This window comes from Mobula birostris, chromosome 5 (genome assembly GCF_030028105.1).
Source record: "Mobula birostris isolate sMobBir1 chromosome 5, sMobBir1.hap1, whole genome shotgun sequence".
In the NCBI taxonomy this organism is placed as follows: domain Eukaryota; kingdom Metazoa; phylum Chordata; class Chondrichthyes; order Myliobatiformes; family Myliobatidae; genus Mobula; species Mobula birostris.
The window spans coordinates 74,415,219-74,436,990 of NC_092374.1; the positions used below are offsets into that span (position 1 = coordinate 74,415,219).

The 21,772-nt window shown below is 39.3% G+C and overlaps 1 protein-coding gene across 3 annotated transcripts in view; it reads right to left on the reverse strand.

Moving 5' to 3' along the window:
* The window catches only part of dnah6 (dynein, axonemal, heavy chain 6), a 408,231-nt gene that overhangs the window by 295,391 nt on the left and 91,068 nt on the right, over window positions 1-21,772 (reverse strand). For all 3 annotated transcript variants that reach the window (XM_072258211.1, XM_072258210.1, XM_072258212.1), the window contains 6 exons: window positions 16,421-16,534; window positions 16,001-16,144; window positions 14,777-14,989; window positions 8,032-8,124; window positions 5,741-5,860; window positions 1,998-2,178 (listed from right to left, as the gene is read on the reverse strand). In XM_072258211.1, coding sequence (XP_072114312.1) covers window positions 1,998-2,178; window positions 5,741-5,860; window positions 8,032-8,124; window positions 14,777-14,989; window positions 16,001-16,144; window positions 16,421-16,534 — 865 coding nt within the window. The remainder of the gene's footprint in view (window positions 1-1,997; window positions 2,179-5,740; window positions 5,861-8,031; window positions 8,125-14,776; window positions 14,990-16,000; window positions 16,145-16,420; window positions 16,535-21,772) is intronic.

The window sequence follows — 21,772 nt, forward strand, 5'->3', positions numbered from 1 at the left end:
CTGCATTCACCAGCAACTTTTATGTGTGTTGCTTGAATTTCCAGCATCTGCAGAATTCCTGTTGTTTTCCTCTACATCCAGACACTTTGCTTTAATCACTCCTTTTTGAGTTCTTCCTTGGCTATTGACTCATTTGCTCTCTCCTTGTCTTTCACTCAGTATCTTATCACATATATTAACACCTTTCCACAATAATTCCTCTCATTCAGTTACACACTTATTCACTCCTTGACACTCAAGATAATGCATACAATCATTCTTTTGCAATCATACATACAATTAGTAACTCCCCATTTCCCCAACAGAAGACTGATTAACCTTATTTCAGAAGCAGGTTAAGATTTTAGAGTCCATGATATTAAGAATGAGTTTGGAAGTACATGATAAAATAGGTATTAATCAGCAAAGTTTCTTAATGGAGAGATCTTGCCTGACAAATTTGTTAGAATTTGTTGAGGAAGCAACATCCAGGATAGACAAAGGAGAGTCAGTGGATATTAAAAACACAAACACAAGGAAATCTGCAGATGCTGGAAATTGAAGCAACACACACAAAAAATGCTGGTGAACGCGGCAGGCCAGGCAGCATCTATAGGAAGAGCTACAGTCGACGTTTCGGGCCGAGACCCTTCCCGAAACGTCGACTGTACCTCTTCCTATAGATGCTGCTTGGCCTGCTGTGTTCACCAGCAATTTTTTGTGTGTGTTGTCAGTGGATATTGTTTACTTGGATTTTCTGAAGACATTCGACAAGGTGCCATACATGAAGTTGGTAAACGAGACAAGAGCTCATGGCATCACAGGAAAGGTATTAGCACGGATAGAAGATTAGCTGACTGGCAGGAGGCAAATAATGGAAATAGAAGGAACCTTTTCAGATTGGCTGCTGGTGACGAGTGGTGTTCCCCAGGGGTCAGTGTTGGGTACCCTTCTTCTCACATATAGGTTAACGATCTGGATAAAGTTTGAGGGTGATACCAAGATAGGTGGAGGTGCAAGTAGTGTTGAAGAAGCAGGGAGTCTGCTGAAGGACCAGGACATATTGGGAGAATGGACCATACAGCATAGACAAGTGTATGGTCATGCACTTTGATAAAAAGAACAAAAGTATAGATTATTTTTTAAAAAGGGAGGAAATTCAGAAACCAGAGGTGCAAAGGGATTTGGGATCCATGTACAGGATCCCCTATAGGATAACCTGCAGAATGAGTCAGCAGCAAGGAAGGCAAGTGCAATAACAGCATTAATTTTAAGATGGCTAAAATAAAAAAAAAGGGTAACCCTGAGACAATGGTTAGACCACACCTAGAGTAGTACGAGCAATTTTGGATTTCATATGTAAGGAAAGATGTGCTGGCATTGGAGAGGGTCCAGAGGAAGTTCATGGGAATGATCCTGGGGATGACAATGTTTGATCACTCTGGGATGTGCTCGCTGGAGTTTAGAAGGGTGACGGGGGAATTTCACTGAAAACTACCAAATATTAAAAGGCCTAAATAGAGTAGATGTGGAGAGGATGTTTCCAGTAGAAGGAGAGCCCAGCACCAGAGAGCTCATCCTCAGAATAATGGGACATACATTAGAACAGAGATAAGGCAGAATTTATTTCAGCAAAGGGTGGTGAACCTGTGGAAATTATGATCACAGACTTTGTGAAGGCCATATCATTGGGTATACTTAAAGCAGAGGTTAATAGGTTCTTGACTAGTAAGGAGTTAAGGAAAGAAGCTATGATAGTGGGGCTGAGAGAGAATAATAAATCAAACTTGATCGAATACTAGAGCAGACTTGATGGACTGAATGGTCTCATTCCACTCCTATATCTTATGGTCTTAAATATAATTCATCAATGCACTAAACAAATATTTCAGATAAAGGAACCTACATTTTAGTCTTCAAATAAATCAGTTTATGCAAGAAAAATACCCACTCTATATATAAAACAATACTAGAAATACATTCTAGACAAGCCTTTAGTATTTTCAGAATTCATATACCAGATTGAGTAGCTGCCCTCAGAGCATTGGGTAGGCTGTTTACTCTTCTCATAATTTCCTTCCAGGATTTATCCACTTGAGTGAACATTCTAGCCTCTGTTGGCAGCTGACGTTGAATGTCTGGAGCAGAGAAAATACTTTCCAGATACAACCAATTTCGCTGACATGTCAGCCATTGATCCTGTAATGAAATAAAAGTGCTACATTACTGTTACTTTAGCAATTGATATCATCCAACAAACTCGCTGATTGGCAACTTAGAAGGGCCTTTGTGATATGACCCAATCCATGCATCAGAAATTCTGCTACACTCCCATTGGAAAGGAAAGCAAGCAACACACACAAAATGCTGAAGGAACTCACAGGCCAGGCTGCATCAATGGAAAAGAGTAAACAGTTGACATTTTGGGCCAAGACCTTTCATCAGGACTGGAGAAAAAAGATGAGAAGTCAGCGTAAGAAGGTGGGGGGAGGGGAGGAAGAAATACTTTACACTTTATTGTCGCCAAACAATTGATACTAGAACGTACAATCATCATAGCGATATTTGATTCTGCGCTTCCCGCTCCCTGGATTACAAATCAATAGTAAATATTAAAAATTTAAATTATAAATCATAAATAGAAAATAGAAAAATGGAAAGTAAGGTACTGCAAAAAAAACGAGATGCAAGTCCAGATATTTGGAGGGTACGGCCCAGATCCGGGTCAGGATCCATTCAGCAGTCTTATCACAGTTGGAAAGAAGCGGTTCCCAAATCTGGTCGTATGAGTCTTCAAGCTCCTGAGCCTTCTCCCAGAGGGAAGAGGGACGAAAAGTGTGTTGGCTGGGTGGGTCGTGTCCTTGATTATCCTGGCAGCACTGCTCCGACAGTGTGCGGTGTAAAGTGAGTCCAAGGACGGAAGATTGGTTTGTGTGATGTGCTTCATCATGTTCACGATCTTCTGCAGCTTCTTCCGGTCTTGGACAGGACAACTTCCATACCAGGTTGTAATGCACCTTAGAAGAATGCTTTCTACGGTGCATCTATAAAAATTAGTGAGGATTTTAGGGGACAGGCCAAATTTCTTTAGTTTTCTCAGGAAGTAAAGGCACTGGTGGGCCTTCTTGGCCCACAGGAAGGTACAAGAAATAAAGGATGATAGATGAAACCAGGAAGGGGGAGGGGTGAAGTAAAGAGCTGGAAAGTTGATTGGAGAAAGAGATAAAAGGGTGGAGAAGGGGGAATCTAATAGTAGAGGGCAGAAGGCTATGGAAGAAAGGGATGGAGGGAGGAGAACCAGAGGGAGGTGATGGGCAGGTAAGGAAATAAGGTGAGAGAGGGAAATGGGAATGGGGAATGGTGAAGGAGAGGGAGAGCCATTACCAGAAGTTTGAGAAATCGATGTCATGCCATCAGATCAGAGGCTACCCAAAGGGAAGATAAGAAGTTCCTCCTCCAACCTGAGAGTGATCTTATCGCGGCAGTAGAGGAGGCCATGGACTGACATGTCAGAATGGGAATGGAAAATGGAATTAAAATGGGTGGCCACTGGGAGATCCTGCTTTTTCTGGCAGATGGTGTGCAGATACTTGGCGAAGTGGTCACCCAATCTATGTTGGGTCACACTGATATACAGGAGTCGCATAGGAAGTAATCCCTGCATAAAAGCAGAAAGTGGGGGGGAAGGCAAAGATGTGCTTGGTGGTGGGATCCCATTGGAGATGATGGAAGTTACAGAGAATTATCTGCTGAGCACGCAGGCTGGTGGGGTGGTAGGTGAGGATAAGAGGAACCCTATCCTGACAGTGTGAGGGTAGACATGCCTGAAATGAAGAGATGCGGTTGAGGGCAGCATTACACTTTACTTTAACTTAATAAAAGTTTAACATCAAATGATTAATCCAAGTGAATTATTTTAATTACTTACAACAAAAAAAGGTGGTGACATATCAATGGATAGAAATATTAGGAAATTAGTGTTAGGGGAATCTCTTTGTTTAAACCAAATACAATCCACCTTGTATAATATTTTGCACAGACAAGTCAGTTACAGCATGGCTTGAATTCTGGTGTATACAGCACTGAAAGATATGTGGAAAGTTTCAATTCTTGGTTAATGCTCCTTCCACTTTGATGGATATCTCAGTCATTTATCATCCAGGTATGACTCTGCTTTTGTTCCCTTTGATTGGTTACAGTGGGCTCTCAATAAAATTCAATTAAAAAAGCTGATTTTTCTGGTAGTTATAGAACTTATAATATAGAACAGCACAGCACAGTACAAGCTCTTTGACCCATGATGCTGTGCCAGTCTTCTAACATACTCTACGATAAATCTAACCCTTCATTCTCCATAGCCCTCTATTTTGCTTTCATCCAAGAGCTTATCTAAGAGTTTCGTAAATATCTCTTATGTACAGTATCTGCCTCTACCATCACCCGACAGTGCACTCCACCTTTCTCTGTGTAAAAAAGCTACCTCTGACATCCTCCCCTATACTTTCCTCCAAACTCCTTAAAGTTATGTCCTCCCATATTCACACTGGGAAAAAGTCTCTGCTTATCCACTCTATCTTGCCTCTTAGCAACTTGTATACCTCTATCAAAGTTAAGCTCAAGTTCAGATTTAATTGTCATTCAATTAGCCCAAGTTTCTGAGTGGATAGCCTGAAGATAGATGATGTATGGGATGGTTTCTTGGAGCTATATTTCTGCAAGAACAAGCACATGGAAATCCAAATCACTCCTCGGGCAGGACTTGATATGTTTCATTACTAACCTCTCAAAGCCCTTCATCACAATGGATGTAAGTGTTACTAGACAATAGTTATTGAGGCAGATTGCCATGTTCTTCTTGTGCACTGGTATAACTGAAGTCTGCTTGAAACAGGTGGGTACCTCAGATTTCCAAAGTGAGAGGTTAAAGATATCAGTGACACTGGCCACTAGTCTTGATTTTAATTGCTAAGGTACTAAACTCCGGAGCTTCTTCCCTAAATCTTTCTTGTTTTCTGCCTCTCTTTCCACATTTGCAGAACTCTTAAAATGCTTCGGCAATCTTTTTTGTTCTGCTGGCCTACTCTAACAATAAAAGGAATGGTGTAAGTGTTAGTTTGCTCACATTCTGGAGAAGCATGTTAGACTAGCTTGTTACATTGAAGATACTTTATACATATAATTGTTGGAATGCAGGTTCAGTTGCTCTGGTTGTACCTGCAGCAAAGGTTCACAGCATTACAAAATGGAAGGAGACCAATGGTCAATTTAATCCATTCCAGGTGTATGTAAGAACAATCCAGCTACCCTTACTCAGCTGCCTTTTCCCCATAGCCTTACCAGGGAGATTAAAGGAAATTAACGTGTCTTTGGTCAAGCATGAGCTTGCTTTGGAAGATACATATTGTTGAATAAAAATAATAAAAGATGTCAGATCCTTTAGACACTTTCCGCTATGCTGATATGAAAAGTTTAGTGCTCCCAAATGCATAAAAAACATAGATTAAAAAAGATAAGTTGTGTAGAAGATGTGGTATGAAGCGCTATCTTAACTTATTATAACAGTGAGTAATTCAGAGTGTTTCATTAAGAATTCAATGTGCAATTAAACATATTACAAAATTGCAGATTTTTTTTAAGAATAGAAGTTTCAAAATACTGTTTCACAAACCTATTAGTATGGACCAATTTTTAATCCTATAAATGCAGAATCATCAGAAAAATAAAAACCCTTCTTGCTGTACCCAAAAGATGTTAAACTCACCAAAGTTTCACTGAAGAGTGATAGAAGCCTTTGCCACTCATCAATGCGGCTTTTAATAGGACCAACATAACGTGATGAGGCTATAGTTGATATATTGATAATGCTGTCATCTAGCAAAGCCTGTAGTCAAAATATTTTACAGAAATTAGTCAACTACAAGTGAAATTAAGTGTAGAATCCTTATAATTATTGAACTTTGAACAGTGAATGTCAGTAGACTATGATCTTCTAGCTATCTGTTATTCATTAAATTCAACAACCGGAGCATTATCTTGTTACATTTCTCATATTTTTGTTTTTTTCTTAGTACTGTATTTCTTTCTTTGTAATGTAATATTTAATTTGTTTCTGTGTATTGCAATAAATCTTGTCTATTCTTTTCCCACACAGTTGATAATAGTCTTTACAATGATAAGCGTTTGTTGTTGCATTATTTTTATTTGCAGTTTCTCTTCTTTTGCACTTTTGTGTTTGTCAGTCTTTTCCTGTTTATGTGTAGATCTTTTTAAAGTTCTATTGTATTGTTCCCGAAAATGACTGCAAGGAAATTAATCTAAAGGTAGTATATGGAAACAAATGTACGCTGATAGTTACTTTGAACTTTGAAACATTCTCAGTAAGATATGCAATAAGAAAAGCTAAAGCTACATGATAGTTTTAATAGGATTATTTTAATTAGATTAACTGAAAAATTTTACTCACGTATGTTTGGTGGCGATTTTATGCAGAAATTACAGAAAAGTGTAAAAAGCTTTGCAAGACAGCATTTCTTACATCATCACACTTAAGTACAGCTAATTTATTGTAGTAATTATCTTATGAAAAGTTAATTGCCTAATAAATCTTACAGAGTTTTTCAAAGAAGTTACCAGGAAAAGTGATGAAAGCAAGGCAGTGGATGTTGTGCATATGGACTTTAGCTAGGCCTTTCACAGGGACTTGCATGGGAGGTTGGCCAAGAAGGTTCAATCATTTGTATTCAGGATAAGATAATAAATTGGATCAGACGTTGGCTTTGTGAGAGAAGCCAGAGAATGGTATTAGACAGTTGCCTCTCTGACTGGAAGCCTGTGACTAGTAGTGTGCTGCACAGACTGGCGTTGGGTCTGCTGTTGTTTGTCAACTCTGTGACAATCTGGATGACAATGTAGTGAACTAAGTCAGCACATTTACGGATGGCACCAAAATTGGGGCATAGTAGACAGGGAACAAGACTGCCACAGTTTGCAGCAGGAACTGGACCAGTTGGAAAAATGGAGTGAAAAATAGCAGATGGAATTTACTGCAAACAGGTGTGAGGTGTTACACTTTGGGAGGATGAACCATGATAGGACTTACACTGCGAATGGTAGGGCATTGGGGAGATCAGAACGATCTGGGAATAGAGATCCATAATAGAGTGGTGTCACATGTTAATAGGGTGTAAAGAGAGCTTTTGGCACATTGGCCTTCATAAATCAAAGTACTGAGTACTGGGGTTGGGATGTTACGTTGAAGTTGTACAAGACATTAGTGAAGCCTAATTTGGAGTAAAGTGTGCAGTTCTGGTCACCTAGCTACAGGAAAGATATCAACAAGTTTGAAAGAGTGCAGAAAAAATGTACAGGTATGCTGCCAAGACTTGAGAACCTGAGTTATAGGGAAAAGTTGAATAGATTATGACTTCATTCCCTACAGAGTAGGAGAATGAGAGACGATTTGATAGAGGTATACAAAATTATGAGGGGTACATATTAGGTAAATGCAAGTAGGCTTTTGCCACTGCACTGAGGTTTGGTGAGATTAGAACTAGAAGCTATGGGTTAAGAGTGAAAGGTGAAATAGTTAATGGGAACATAGGGAGAACATGCAGGCTTGATTCCAACATTTAAGAGGAATTTGGATAGGAACATAGATAGGAGGGCTATGGTTCAGGTGCAGGTTGATGGGACTAGTCAGAATAATAGTTCACCACAGTCTAGATGGGCTGATCAGCCTGTTTCTGTACTACAGTTATCTATGACACTATAACTAAGTTCTTATAATCAGTGTTCAGCTGAAATCTCAAATTTCTTCCTATAATTTCACAGACATAGATCTAAACACTAGATCTCTCCCTTAAATACATATAAAGTACATTGCCACACTTGTCCAAATTGTCCTAGGCAGCATATGAAGAAAACAGAAGGAGGAAACTCCTCCAGGGCACATAGCCCCTCTAAGTAGTATCTCGCTGAAGAGTACAGAGTTCATTTGGCAGCTGAAAACAAAAGGCACATTATTGATGTAGTCAACCGGATAATCAGACCTACTTGAATTTCATCAGTCCCTCCAAGAATGAAAATATCTTTAGCATCCCGATGAGGAAGAACAGTAAATTCTGTAATTTTCCAGGCATCTTCTACCTAAAGACAAAGCATTTGTACAACAATATCATCCAAACCAATTTAAATAATAATAACATGACATTATAGGCATCATAGTAGATAAAATTATGCATTTATAAATGCAATTTACTTATGCATTCAATGAATTAAATAGCACTATATATGTAGATGAAATCATTCACTGTTTTGGCTTTGAATGCTCCAGTACAAATTTCCTCTTAGTAGAACAGACCTATAGTTTGAAAATACATATATATCTGATAGCAGATAAAGTTATTCTGCCAAATTATATTTTCTGGCTCATGGCAGCTCCACAGGAAATGTTGAATACAAGCTAGAATTTGGACAATAAGCTAAATCAAACATGATTCAGTCTATTAACCCGCTAATACCTGAATTTAATTTAACTTATAACCAGAAATACTAATTCTTATAACACAAGAGACTATTTAGCCCACTGGGTTTGTATTAGTTCCTGGGAGCAATCAGTCAGACCTACTTCTATTTCTTTACTTCGCTGTATACCTGCAACCTATTCATTCTCACACACGCCCATCAACACTCATTTGGTTCTTTCTCCCATGAACCTATACTAAATTGTAACTTAAAAAGCCAAATAGCCTATCAGCATTTCTCTCAGATGAGGGGAGAATCTGCTTAGCTCAGGATTAATGTAAGTGGCTGATGGTTGGCAGAGAATTGGATTAGGCTGGATGTCCTGGTTCCATGTCGTTTCATGTTGTTCCACGGCTTTATAATATGCCTGATTTGGAGAAAGTGTTTTAATTAAAACATTCTCATGTCAATAGAGAGCTGGTATTTTTTATGATGTCTAAGGCTCACCATTCTTACCAGTGCAAGGGTAAATCCCTAACTCTCTCCTCTTTTCAACAGAATAAGCTTTTACTCATAAACCATACTCCCAATACTTATCACTACTCCCCAAAATTTAGCCACAGACTCAACTGATGTTGTGGTCAATGATTTGTCAAAACAGCCTTGGGGAAGGAAGGACTGGGTGGCACAGTTTCCTCAATGAAAAAAATTGCAATCCACGGTCATTACTTCAGCCAAATCTTAATGAGTGTGCTAGAATTTCTAAGAAATGTATTGATACAACTCTTGCTGAGTTTGGTTGGATATTCCACGCACTCATAAAAGTAAGGCTCAGATATGGAAGTATGTCTAGGACATAATGTCACAAATCCCAATGCACTAAAGTTATTTTATATTATGCTTGTAGTGCAACATAAAAAGAGTTCTAATTAAAAATCTTTTGAATTACTATAATTAATTTCATACCTTTTAAGGACCCCAGAGCATCAGGGACATTTATAATCATGGAGACATAGAACCATGCAACACAAAAATACACCCCTCAGCCCAACTTGTCCACACTGATCAAGATGCCTATCTAAGCTAGTTCCATTTGCCCATGCATGATCTATATTCCTCTAAACATTTCCTCTCCACGTACCTGCCCAAATGCCCTTTGAATGTTTTTACTGTACCTGCCTCATCCACTTCCTCTGGCAGTTCATTTCATATATGTGCCACCCTCTGTGTGAAAAAGCTGCTGCTCAGTTTCCTATTAAATCTTTTCTCTTTTACCTTCAGCCTATGCCCACCAGTTTCTGATTCTCCATCTCTGGGAAAAAGACTGTGAATTTACCTTACGCCACATTGATTTTATGCACATGCATAAGATCACCCCTCAGTTTTCTAGGCTCCAAAGTCTTAGCATGCCCAACCTCTCCTTATAACCTTAACTACGTCTTGGCAACATCTTTGTCAATCTTTTCTGCACACTTACCAGCTGAATGGGATCTTTCCTTTAGTGAGGTAACAAAACTGTACACAATACACTAAGTGTGATCTCACCATCATCTTGTACAACTGCAATATAACATTCCAACTTATTTTCTCAGTGCCCTGGCTAATGAAGCCCAGCATTCCAAAGGCCTTCTTCACCATCCGGTCTACCTCTAATGCTTCTTTCAGGGAACTACATATGTACTGGTAACCCTAAGTCCATCCGTTCTACAACACTCCTTAGATCCTGCCATTCATTGTGAAAGACCTAACCTGTTTAAAATCCTAAAATGCAACATCTTGCACATGTCTGAATGAAACTCAGTTTGCCATTCCTATGCCTTGTTACCCAGTTTATCATTATCCTTATGTAATTCTTGATAACCTTCTTCACTCTGTAATGCCACATATTTTAGTATCACCTGCAAACTTACTAATCATGATTTGTACATTCTCATTTAAATTAGTGATATACTGTAGATGACCAACAACAATAGGCCTAGCGTTGATCCATGAGGCACAGAACTAGTCAGAGGCCTCCTGTCCGATAAACAACTTGGGCCACAGGTCCCAAAGTGATTCCCCACTTGCAACTCAGCTACTTGTCTCATGTAAGGTTGAGCTCTGCCCCCTCCCTTGTACAGTCCTCTATATCTTGCCTGTGGAAACTTTCCTGAACATATTTAACAAATACTGCCCCATCTTGGCTCTTGGCACAATGGCAGTACCAACCCATATTAGAAAAGTTAAAATCCCATATAATGATAACCCTTTTACTCATGTAGTCATCCGCAATCTCCCTACATAATTGTTCGGCTAATTCCCAATAACTATCTGGTGGCTAATAGAACATTAAGCTGCTTCACTCTTAGTCATGTTTCTGCAATGGCAATAATCTTCCGGTACCATCTATCCATCCATGCCCTGAATTCAGCCACCTTTTCTGACAGATGTCCTGCGGGTACCTTAAAGTTATTGTAGCCAGGTCTGGTAATGAGGACAAGCTCCCACTACGTATTTAATGCTCCAATGGTATGCACATCAAATAGCCTCTGACAACCAAGTCCAGCTCCTGGCCTTCATGTGTGGTCTAGCTCCTAAGTCCAGCGGAACCATTTCTACTGACAGGAGAAGGGGCAAAGGCAGGCTACTGGTGCCTTAAAACCAGTCACTTTAGCAGATGGGACTTGGCAGCCGTGGTTGACCAGCTCATCTAGGAGAAGGAGAATTCTGATCCCGAATTTCAGCTGCCTTGCAGCTATACCCACACATGGGAAGGCTTCAGGAGTAAACTCTGAAGGAAAAATCTGGAGCTGGAGCCCCTAATGTAGTCCTATGTTAAGTTCAACACTGACTGGCAACTCCTGTGATGCTGCTGGTACTAAACTGTATCGGTCTCTGCCAGTCCTTTGGGTTCATCAGATGCATGGAGAGGGGGATCTTGCTCCATGGGCAACAGCTTGCTCTCCATATCATACTACTCAGGCTTGTGTATCTACACAGGTAGGAGGCAACACCCATGGTTGACCCTGACCGCTGGAGGCCTACATTGAAATAAATACAGTTTAATCCAATAGCCTTTGCTCAATCCCAGCCATGCTCCTACCAGTACAAGAGTATAGGAGTGAGATAGATCAGCTGGTTGAATGGTGTCAGAACAACAAGCTTGCTTTCAATGTCAGTAAGGCCAATAAATTAATTGTATACTTTAGGAAGGGGAAACTGGGGGAGCACAGAGCAGTTATCACTGAAGGGTCAGTATTGAAGAATGATGCTGAGCAGCTTCAAGTTCCAGAGTGTCAACATCTCTGAAGGTCTCTTCTGGACCTAACATATTCTTAAAATTCAACAGGCAATAAACCAATGCCTATATTTTATTCAGAGTTTGAGGAGATTTGGCAAAACCTAAAGATTCTAGCACATTTCTACAGGTGTACTGTGGAGAGCATTCTGATTGATTGCATCACCATCTGGTACAGATGCACCAATGCATAAGATCAGAAAAAGCCTCAGAGAATAGTAAACTCAGCCAACTTTGTCATGGGCAGAGCCTACGCACCATCGAGGACATCTTCAATAGGCGATGATGCTCAAAAAGGTAGCAGCCATCATGAGGGACCCTCACTATCAAGGGCATGTCCTCTTCTCGTTGCTACCATCAGTGAGGAGGTACAGGAGCCTAAAGACGCACTCAGCATTTTAGGAACAGCTTTATCCCCACTGCAATCAGATTTCTGAACAGTCCATGAGCCTATGAACACTACCTCACTATCTTGCTATCTTTCTGCGATTATATTCTTATGTTACTTTAGAGTAATTTTCACATACTGCACGACACCACTGCTGCAAAACAACACATGTCAGTGATAATACACCTGATTCAGTTTCTGATTCTGATCTATTTTGCCTACAGAACTTACTGCTGTTGACTTCTGTATCGACTTCCAGGCTCTCATCTGCCACACTACAGTTTCAAATTTCACCGCCCTGCCTGAGGCCTGTGTGTCACAGCTGACTTGCCAACTATATCATTTAAACCCTCCTTAGTATCTCTGTCAAACCTTCCCACTAGGATATTGTTTTTCCTCTACTGAAAGTGAAGTGTGTCCCTCTTGTGTCACATCTGGTCCAGAGAGGTATCAATGGTCCAAAAATGTGAATATCTGCTGCTGCACCAACACTTCAGCCACACATTCATCTGGCCTAACATTCTACTTCTGCCTTACTAGCATATGGCATTAGAGGTAACCTAGATATTTAAAAACTGTAAAAGAATGGGCTCTTGTATTTTGACAAGAGACAAAGCCTCAAATCAGGCTTGCCTTCTCAGAGAGAGCCTGGGTGCCTGCAGTAAGGTCTCATTAATAATCTATTGGTGGCCTATGTGTCATAGCAGATTTAGTAAGAGTGCCTTGCCATGTCCTGGCTTGGCAAGCCAAGCAGTAGGTACTGCAGATATCAAATCCATGTAGTAGGTAGGGTTCAGCCCAAACTGTCTTATCAGTCACATTAAAGTAAAATTAAGATACTTTTGATCAGTTCACTCATATTACTTCTATAGCTATTGAATTTTGTTCATAATCTAGTACAATCATGTACTGTAAATGCACTTTCATGAGATATTGATTTCTTAGTAACAGTACCAGGAATCATGCAACAAATCATACTTCCTCAAGTGGCTTTGCCGATGAAATGGATATCCTCAAGAAGGATTTTTTTGCCCTTGAAGGAAGCAGGGTAGGTAGCTGTATTAGAGTATAAAGGGTCAAATTAAAAGATAAAAGAACACAAATATTGACCTGCCTTCTCTTTGTTAATAGGAGCTTATGGAATAAAGTCATCAAGATATTTGAAATATAATAATGAGAATGTTAGGTAAATTCACAGCTGAAGAATCTCTCGCCCACACTCACCTTTCCATAACATAAACTGCCTTTTAAATATTGAGATTTCACATACTTTACAAATGGTCAATCAGCCAGTGAGAGCAGCATCCAAGTGCCAGTTTTATCCTGTGATAGCTTCCATTCTCCGCACATTATCTTTCTTTTTCACAATTAGCAAAGTATTCCATCTTATGGACTATATGCACCTCCATTTCTTCACTACCATGGTTTAGGTAATCCCAGTGATTAGTGTCTTAGGGCTAACGAGCATAAAGGGTGATAAGGGTGGAGATGCAATGGCGCCAGAGAATAGCTTCTTCAAGCTCATCTGCCGAAAAGCTCAATTTCTACCTTTAATGTCTCTTTTTTTTTTCTTTTCAAGGTGGATGGGGGTTCTGTATGTGTCCTTGACATGCAGCTGCACTCAAACTGTGGTTCTTTACAGCGATGGGACCTATTCCTTGGGCTCATCGATGGCCATTTTTTGATATCCCAAGGACACAGCCTAGAAGATGAGCATGTCTTTGGGGTTCTGAGGCTCTGTGGCCCTGCAGACGAGCCGATTCCTGGCTGATGTCATGGGAGAATACGGAATATCAGGAACAGTGGATCAGCGGTCGGAGGTCTTGCTATTCAGCAAATCGCACTCTCTCTCTCGATAGGGGAGAGTTTTCTGCCTATTCTCAAGTTGGAGAACTCGGAAAAAACAATGCAGCGGACTGTAACACCAGAATCAGCGAGATGTTTTGTTTTTGCCTTTCCTCTTGCTGAATAACATCTCTCTGCCCCTTTATTACAGAGAGAGAAAGCCTGTGGCATGTCAAATTGTCGGGTGAGTGATTAGTTTTTGTTGTACTGCAGATCATAGTCTCTCTTGGGGGCTTTCCTATTGCTTGCTTGGAGGGTGGTGGGTGCTGATATTTTTGCTAAAATAAATGAGTGAGGGGGAAGGTTGATGCTTTGTTGCCGCTTGTATGTAGGGGGAGAAGGAGGCTTTGGGGTTCTAATGATTTTACTATCTCTCATTCTTTGGGATACTCTTCTGTTTTCTTGGATGTCGGTGAGGAGCAAGAAATTCAGGCTGTATATTGTATACATTATTTGACATTAAATGGAACTATTGAACTATAAATTATTTGAAAAATATAATTAAACTAAGGTAATACAAGAATTTGGAAAAAACCTGATAGCCTGTTTGTTTGAGATGATGACTGAAAGGATTGTGCTGAAAAAGAAAGAATCACTTTGCAAAACATGGAGGTCCATCCATACTTACTGGCAGTACGTGGCACAACAGCTAATCTGAGGACCAGGTTATGCATTATATGCCAAGTTAATCCAGCAGCTACCATTTACTAAACCATGCAGTAATTCATATCACATGGCAGAAAAGGTTTGAGGAGCCTTATGGTTCACTCCTGCTCTTAATTTCTTACGTTCATATCTTCTTATTCAAAAGATACAGTTCTCACCTTTTTCAATATTGTCTCCAAAGCAGCTTCACCAGAGGCCTGGCCTGACACATTCTGTATTTCCTCAGCATGTTCAAAAGCATTAAGCTCTATTAGTTGTGCTAGAGTTACTGGTTCAAGAACATCAACCAATTTAGCACCAATAATGTTTTCCATTAACTCCCAGTGTCTATGTTTCAGGAAGGGGTTCCTTAAGTTAGTGATTACAGGAAGCTGCAATGTGAAAATACAGTAAAATGTTTTTTTTGACAGAATTACATAAAAAAGTAAAAAAGTAAAGAGTCAAACCGAACTCACCTATCTATACCAATGTTTATCTCTCTCACTTAAGCCTTGGCCCACCCATTCAATATAACCCCATCATCACGGCCATTTATTCCTTGCACATTGACATATTTATCAAACATCTTAAACATAGGAATGCTATAGGCTTCATCCCCATAAACTGGACTTTACGGATGTCTTGCTGGGGGTCTCAGTCTGCAGCAGGACTAACCCCATGCATGACCTTAGAGTTGATTCCACAAAACGATAATGAAGAATCTCAGCAAAACTGTGTTCTGCTCTAGTTTACATTTAGATTATGTTTTGATCTGAATTCAATTATTTTATGGTGGGAAACAAAATGAAAAGGAAGACTATTTTTATTTTTGTTCTGTTTATTTTACTTAGAGCTACAGTACAACACAGTAACTGGTCCTTCTGGCCCAATGAACCCGCACCATGCAATTATTCCCATGTGACCAATACTAAGCTGTATATCTTTGGAAAGTGGGAGGAAACTATGTGGTCAAAGAGAGAATGTACAAACTCTTTACAAAGATCATTGGAATTGAACTCAGGTCGCTGGTGCTGTAATAGCGTTATGCTAACTGCTATATTATTCTGCCACCCTGTTAATTCTCTTTATTTGGTTTTAATTTTATGTTTTAATTTGCTCGTGTTTTGTGTATTTGATTACATATTTATTTACCTCAGTTTTGCTATGAATCTCAGATTCACAGCAAAATTACCAAAATCAATTTTGATTTACAACTAATCCTGTTCTGGCCCAGTTGAACTATCAGAGGCCAGTCAGTAATTTGCATCTTCTACATCAAGACAACATAAGTGCAGATGTGAGATTGCCTCCAGATGTGGGGACCAGGCAGGAATGATCACCTCAGATTTTCACAAGTGTAATTTTAATGTACATTTTTATGTGCAGATCCTTTAAACCATTACCTTTTGTCTCATCTGGTCCACATTATCTTTCAGTTTTGCCACCACAGTATTTTGTGGAAGACCTTTCTCCAGTTGATTCACAATCTTGCTGTACTTGTTTACTTCACTACTTAATTGCTCTGCATCTATAGTTTCAAATCCAAACTGTGAGAAAGAAAGAACAGAAACCAGGAATTTAAGCATTTCTTTTTAACTGTTAGGATAACCATAGCCAAGTGACATTCATTTTCCCACATGTGTGTTCTAAGCATGTACATCAATATACATTAGTGCATTTAGCAATCATATTTTTATAATTATCTGGCTTGATTAAATATTTAGGATTTTATAGATCATTAGTATTTTCAACAAAAAAAAGCTTAATATTTTCACAATCTTCTGTTTTATATTAAAGCAGCAACCTTAACCAAGAAAAACTACCTGCAAACATTCTTCTGTGTGACGATCCCAGTCATTTAGAGACTTCCAGAGAAGAATTTTCAGTTTTATATCAGCATGGACTTCTTCCAGCAGATCAAATTTGGTTATTTCTACCTATTTAAAACAAAATATTGCACATTTTAGTCAGGTAAAAGGAAGTATAAATTATAACATTCATATTAATGGAAGCAGAGTCACCACAGCATTTAAGAGCTGTGTAGACGAATGTTTGAATTGTCTAGTTATTGAAGGCTCTGGTTCAGGTGCTGGATGATGGGATTAATAAAAATGGGACTCCATTGGAGGCTAAATGATCTGTTTCCATGTCAGGCATCTCTATGTTTCAATGACTCACACAAAGACCATGACAAAATTGTGTGTCTGCAGTGAGCCAATTTTACAGATATAGCGCATTTTTCTTCTTAATTCCATATCTCACAAAATCATTGTAATTAACATTAACAATGAAACAACTATAAACTACTGGACTATTTCAATGCATTGCCTTGAGTAATCTGCTAAATGACATTAGTCATGTAGTTTAATACACAGATTTTAAAATCACTTTTAATTGAATTCTCACTAGAATACCAGAATAATCTGGAGAACTTTGACCATCGTATGCGCTATGTGGGAAATCAGGGACACTTCTAGTGTCCATATACAGGAAGTATGTCCAGCTGAATCTCCAGATTCACAACACTTCACAGCTGGAGTTGTGGATGAATTTATTTATGGGTATATTTGCAATGCCAAGGACATATGGGTAAGAAATATTGTGAATTGGCCATCCTATAATTATAGGCTGCATGAGTGATATCCAGGTGGATCAGTAAGTGCAACAAGCAATACAAGAGCTCCTGTGGTCAACCTCCTCTAAAACAAATTTAGTACTGACGATACTGTTTGGAGAAATGGGAGATGCTGCTCATGGGAAAGCAACAACAGTCAGGTTCATGATACCACAGATGTTCTGCTGCACAAGAGTAGAGGAAAGAGATTAAGAAAGCTACCATGACAAGAGATTCAAATGTAAAGAGAGTGGACATTTCTTTAGCTGCAATTAAAATTGTGAGATGGTATGTTGCCTCCCCTATACCAGGATCATAAATGTCTCAGAGCTGCTTCAGGACATTCTAAAAGAGGGTAAAAAGAAAGAAGTCAAAGTTCAAAGTTCAAAATAATTTTTTGTTAATATGTCACTATATACAACCCTGAGATTTGTTTTCTTGTGGGCATACTCAGTAAATCCAAGAAACATAACAGAATCAATGACAGGCCACAACCAACAAGACAGACAAGCAACCAATGTGCAAGAAACAACAAAATGTGTCAATATTAAAGAAAAAAGAAATAATATTAATTAATAAATATGCAATAAGTATTAAGAATATGAGAAAGTGAGTCCATGGTTTGTGGGAACGATTCAGTGATGGGACAAGTGATTCTCACTGGTTCAAGAGTCTGATGGTTGAGGAGTAATAACTGTTCCTGAATCTGGTGGTGAGGGTACTGAGGCTCTTGTACTTTTTTTCCTAATGGCATCAGTAAAAAGAGAGCATGGTCTGGGTGGTGGGGGTCCTTAATCATGGGTGCTGCTTTCCTGCAACAGTGCTCCGTCTAGGTGTGCTCAACAGCACGGAGGGCTTACCCGTGCTGGACTGGGTCGTATCCACTATTTTTTGTAGGATTTTCCATTCAAATACTTTGGTATTTCCGTGCCAGGCCATGATGTAACCAGTCAATATATTCTCCACCACATATCTATAGTAGCTTATCAAAGTTTTAGATGTTATGCCAAATCTTTAAAAACTTCAAAGGAGGCAGAGGGGCTGCCTTGCTTTCTTCATAATAGCACTTGCATGCTAGATCCAGGACAGGTCCTCAGAAATGATGACACTGAGGAATTTAAAGTTGATGTCCCTCTCCACCTCTGATCCCCCAATGAAAGGTGGCTCATGGACTTCTGGTTTCCTCCTCCTGAAGTCAGTAGTTAGTTCCTTAGTCTTGCTGACATTGAAAATTGAGTAATGTTGTTGTCATGGGACAACTCAGTCATATTTTCAATCTCCCCTCTATATGCTGATTTGTCACCATCTTTGATGGTGCACGTTGGTACTAATGACATAGGAAAAAAGAGGAATGAGTTCCTGCAACACGAACGTTGAATCATAAATTAGAGGAGTCTGTAGTTTCTTGATTATTTCCAATGCAATGTGCTAGTGAGTTTAGGAATAGAAAAATGGGTCAGATGAATGTATACTTAAAGAGATGCTGTAGGACAGAAGCCTTTATCTTTCTGGATCTCTGAGACTGCCGTGGATATATACAGGTTGGGTGGGTTGCACCTGAACTAAAATGGGAAGAAACATCTTTACATAAACTTTGGTCTATTTCCCTGCCAAACTGGTTCAAACCTTGGTGCTATTATGGAGAGTTTAAACAAATTTGGCATGGAAATGGAACACAGAGCATATGTAAAATTGAGGGAATAATGCAGCCAAATATTGAATAGAATCTAAATCAGTCTAATATACAAAGCAAACAGGGGCATGGGATTGTAAGGGGAACAGTGTAAGGCAAAATTGCATTTATTTTAAAGCAGGGAATTTGACTAGTTAGGCAGATGAATGGTATACAGAACAAGAAAATATAGTATTTGTTGCTATCATGGAGAAATAGCTGAAGGAAAGGCAGGACTGGCAACTCAACATTCTTTGGTGATATATACAGTAATGAGGGAGGTACAATGTAATATTAATCAAAGAGTCCCTTACAGCAATACTGAGGGAGGATATCCTCTTCTAATTATGCCAAATGGACAGAATTTAGGAACAAAAAGAAATGATCACTTTGTTGGAGATGTTCTACTGGCCTCCTGACAGTTCACATGAGATAGAGGAGCAGACATGTAAACAAACCCCAGAGAAAGGTAAAATAATTGGATTATTGTAGTAGAGGATTTTAAACCCTATTATCAATTGGAATCATTTCAGTGTAAAAGGCTTAGAGGGTGGGATTTTTAAAATATATCCAGGAGAGCTTTTTGAGCCATTATGCAGATAATTCAACTAAAGAGGGGCAGTATTGGAACCAGTAAGTGGAGATCAGCAGAGTAGCATTTCTGAGACAGTGACCATAACTCTGTAACTTTTAACACATTTATGGAAGCACAGTGGGAAAATTAAGGTATTGGATTAGAGATAGAAGATTTCAATATCATAAGACAAACATAAATGGACTAAGTGCAGCTATTTTCAGGCAAATCTATAAATGAGAAGTGGAGAGCATTTAAATTTGAGTCATACAGCACAGAAACAGGTCCCTTGGTCCATCATGACCAGACCACCCTTTAGAGTCAGAGTTGTACAACATAGAAACAGACTCTTCAACCCACTGCATCAACACTGACCATCATGCCTATCTACACTCATCCCACTTCTCTGCATTAATTCCATACCTCTCAATGGACTACTCATTCAAGTACTTGTAAAGATGCCTCTTCAAATTGTTACTGTTCCCACCTCCAGCACCTTCTCTGGCAATTCATTCCAAATACCAACAACACTTTATGTGAAAGATTTACACCTTAAATCAGCCATGATGGAATGGTGAAGCAGACTCGATGGGCTGAATGGCCTAATTCGGCTCCCCTGTCTTATGTCTTATGGTCTAAGTCCCTTTTAAATTTCCTCCCTCTTACCCTAAACCTATGCCCTGCAATTTTAGATACCCTATCATTGCTACTCATAACTTTACATTCTTCATTTATGTTACTTCTCAGCCTCCTTCACTTCAAGGAAAGGTGACCCAATCTATCCAATCTCTCCTGATAACTCAAACTCTCCAATCCAGGCAACATCCTGATGAACCTTTTCATGTCCTTTCTATAGTGTGATGACCAGAACTGCAGGCAGTACTCCAAGTGCAGTCTAACAAACATTTTGTACAACTGAAACATGATACCCCAGCTCTCTTACCAGTTCCTCAGCCAATGAAGACAAGCATGTCATAACCTTCCTCACCAAAATCTATCTACTCTGGACTTTCATCCCAAGATCTCTTTGTTGATAAATGCTCTGAAGAAATCTGCTGTTTATTCTATATGCCCTACCAGAATTTGACTTCCCAAAATGCATCACTTTGCACTTGTTATACACACACTTAGAGCAAGAAAATCACCCATGAAGGATTAAGGTCCATTTGGGATCAAAGTGGCAATGTACATATGCAACTCGAGGACATTGATGGGGTGTTAAATAAATGCTTCTCTTCAGTATTAAAGGAAAAAGACACAGTAGCTGGAAAACCCAGAGAGGATGACACTCATATTCCTAAAGATGTTAGCTTTAGAAGGTGATAATGATATCTGTCAAGGTGACATTTGATTCTTAGAGGCATTAAAGGTAACAAAATTCCCAAGATCTTGTATCCCAGGTTACTATAGGAGGCAAGGGAGGAGATTTCTGGGATGCCTGCAGAGACGCTTAAATTCTTACTGGTCAAAGGTGAGATGCCAGATAACTGGAGTCGAACAAATTTGGTACCTTTATTCAATAAAAGTAGCAGCGATAAGCCTGATAATTACAGGCCATGAGTCTAACTTCAATGGTGGGGAAATTATTGGAAAAATCCTGATAGACAAGATTAACCTGTGTTTGTAAAGCTAGTGTTAAATTTGACAGTCAGCAAGGCTTTGTTAGTGGGAGAGTCTGTCTCACTAACATGATTGAGTACTTCAAAAATGTTTGGTAAGGACATTGCAGCTAACATAGACTATATGGACTTCAGTAAGCTATGTGACAAGGTAACACTGAGGAGAATCGACCAAGAGATAACCTATGCAATCCGAGGCAAGTTTTTGTGAGCTGAAGTCAGTGACCAGTGGTGTACCATAGGAATCTGTGTAGGACTGTTAATATTTGTCATACATTTTAACAGTTTGTCTATGAATGTAGGAGATATGAATGGTTACATTGCAGCTGACACAGAAATTGGTGGTGCTGTTGATAATGAGTAGAATTGTCTTAGACAGGAAGATACTAATCAGTTAGTAAAATAGGCAAAGCAAAGGCAGATGGAATTTAGTTCTAACAGGTGTGAAGTGATGGATAGGTGGTATTAGGAAGGGTGGAGGAACAGAGGGACCATGGTGTATATGACCAAGGGACCCTGAAGGTACCAACTCAGCTGGATAAAGAAATGAAGACATACAGAATACTAGTCTTTGTTAGCAAGGCGATTATGATGCAGCTTTATACAGCATTGGTTAGACCACAGACAGAGCATTGTATGTAGTTCTGACCACCACACTGTAAGAAGGACTTGATTGCACTACAAAGTGTGCAAAGG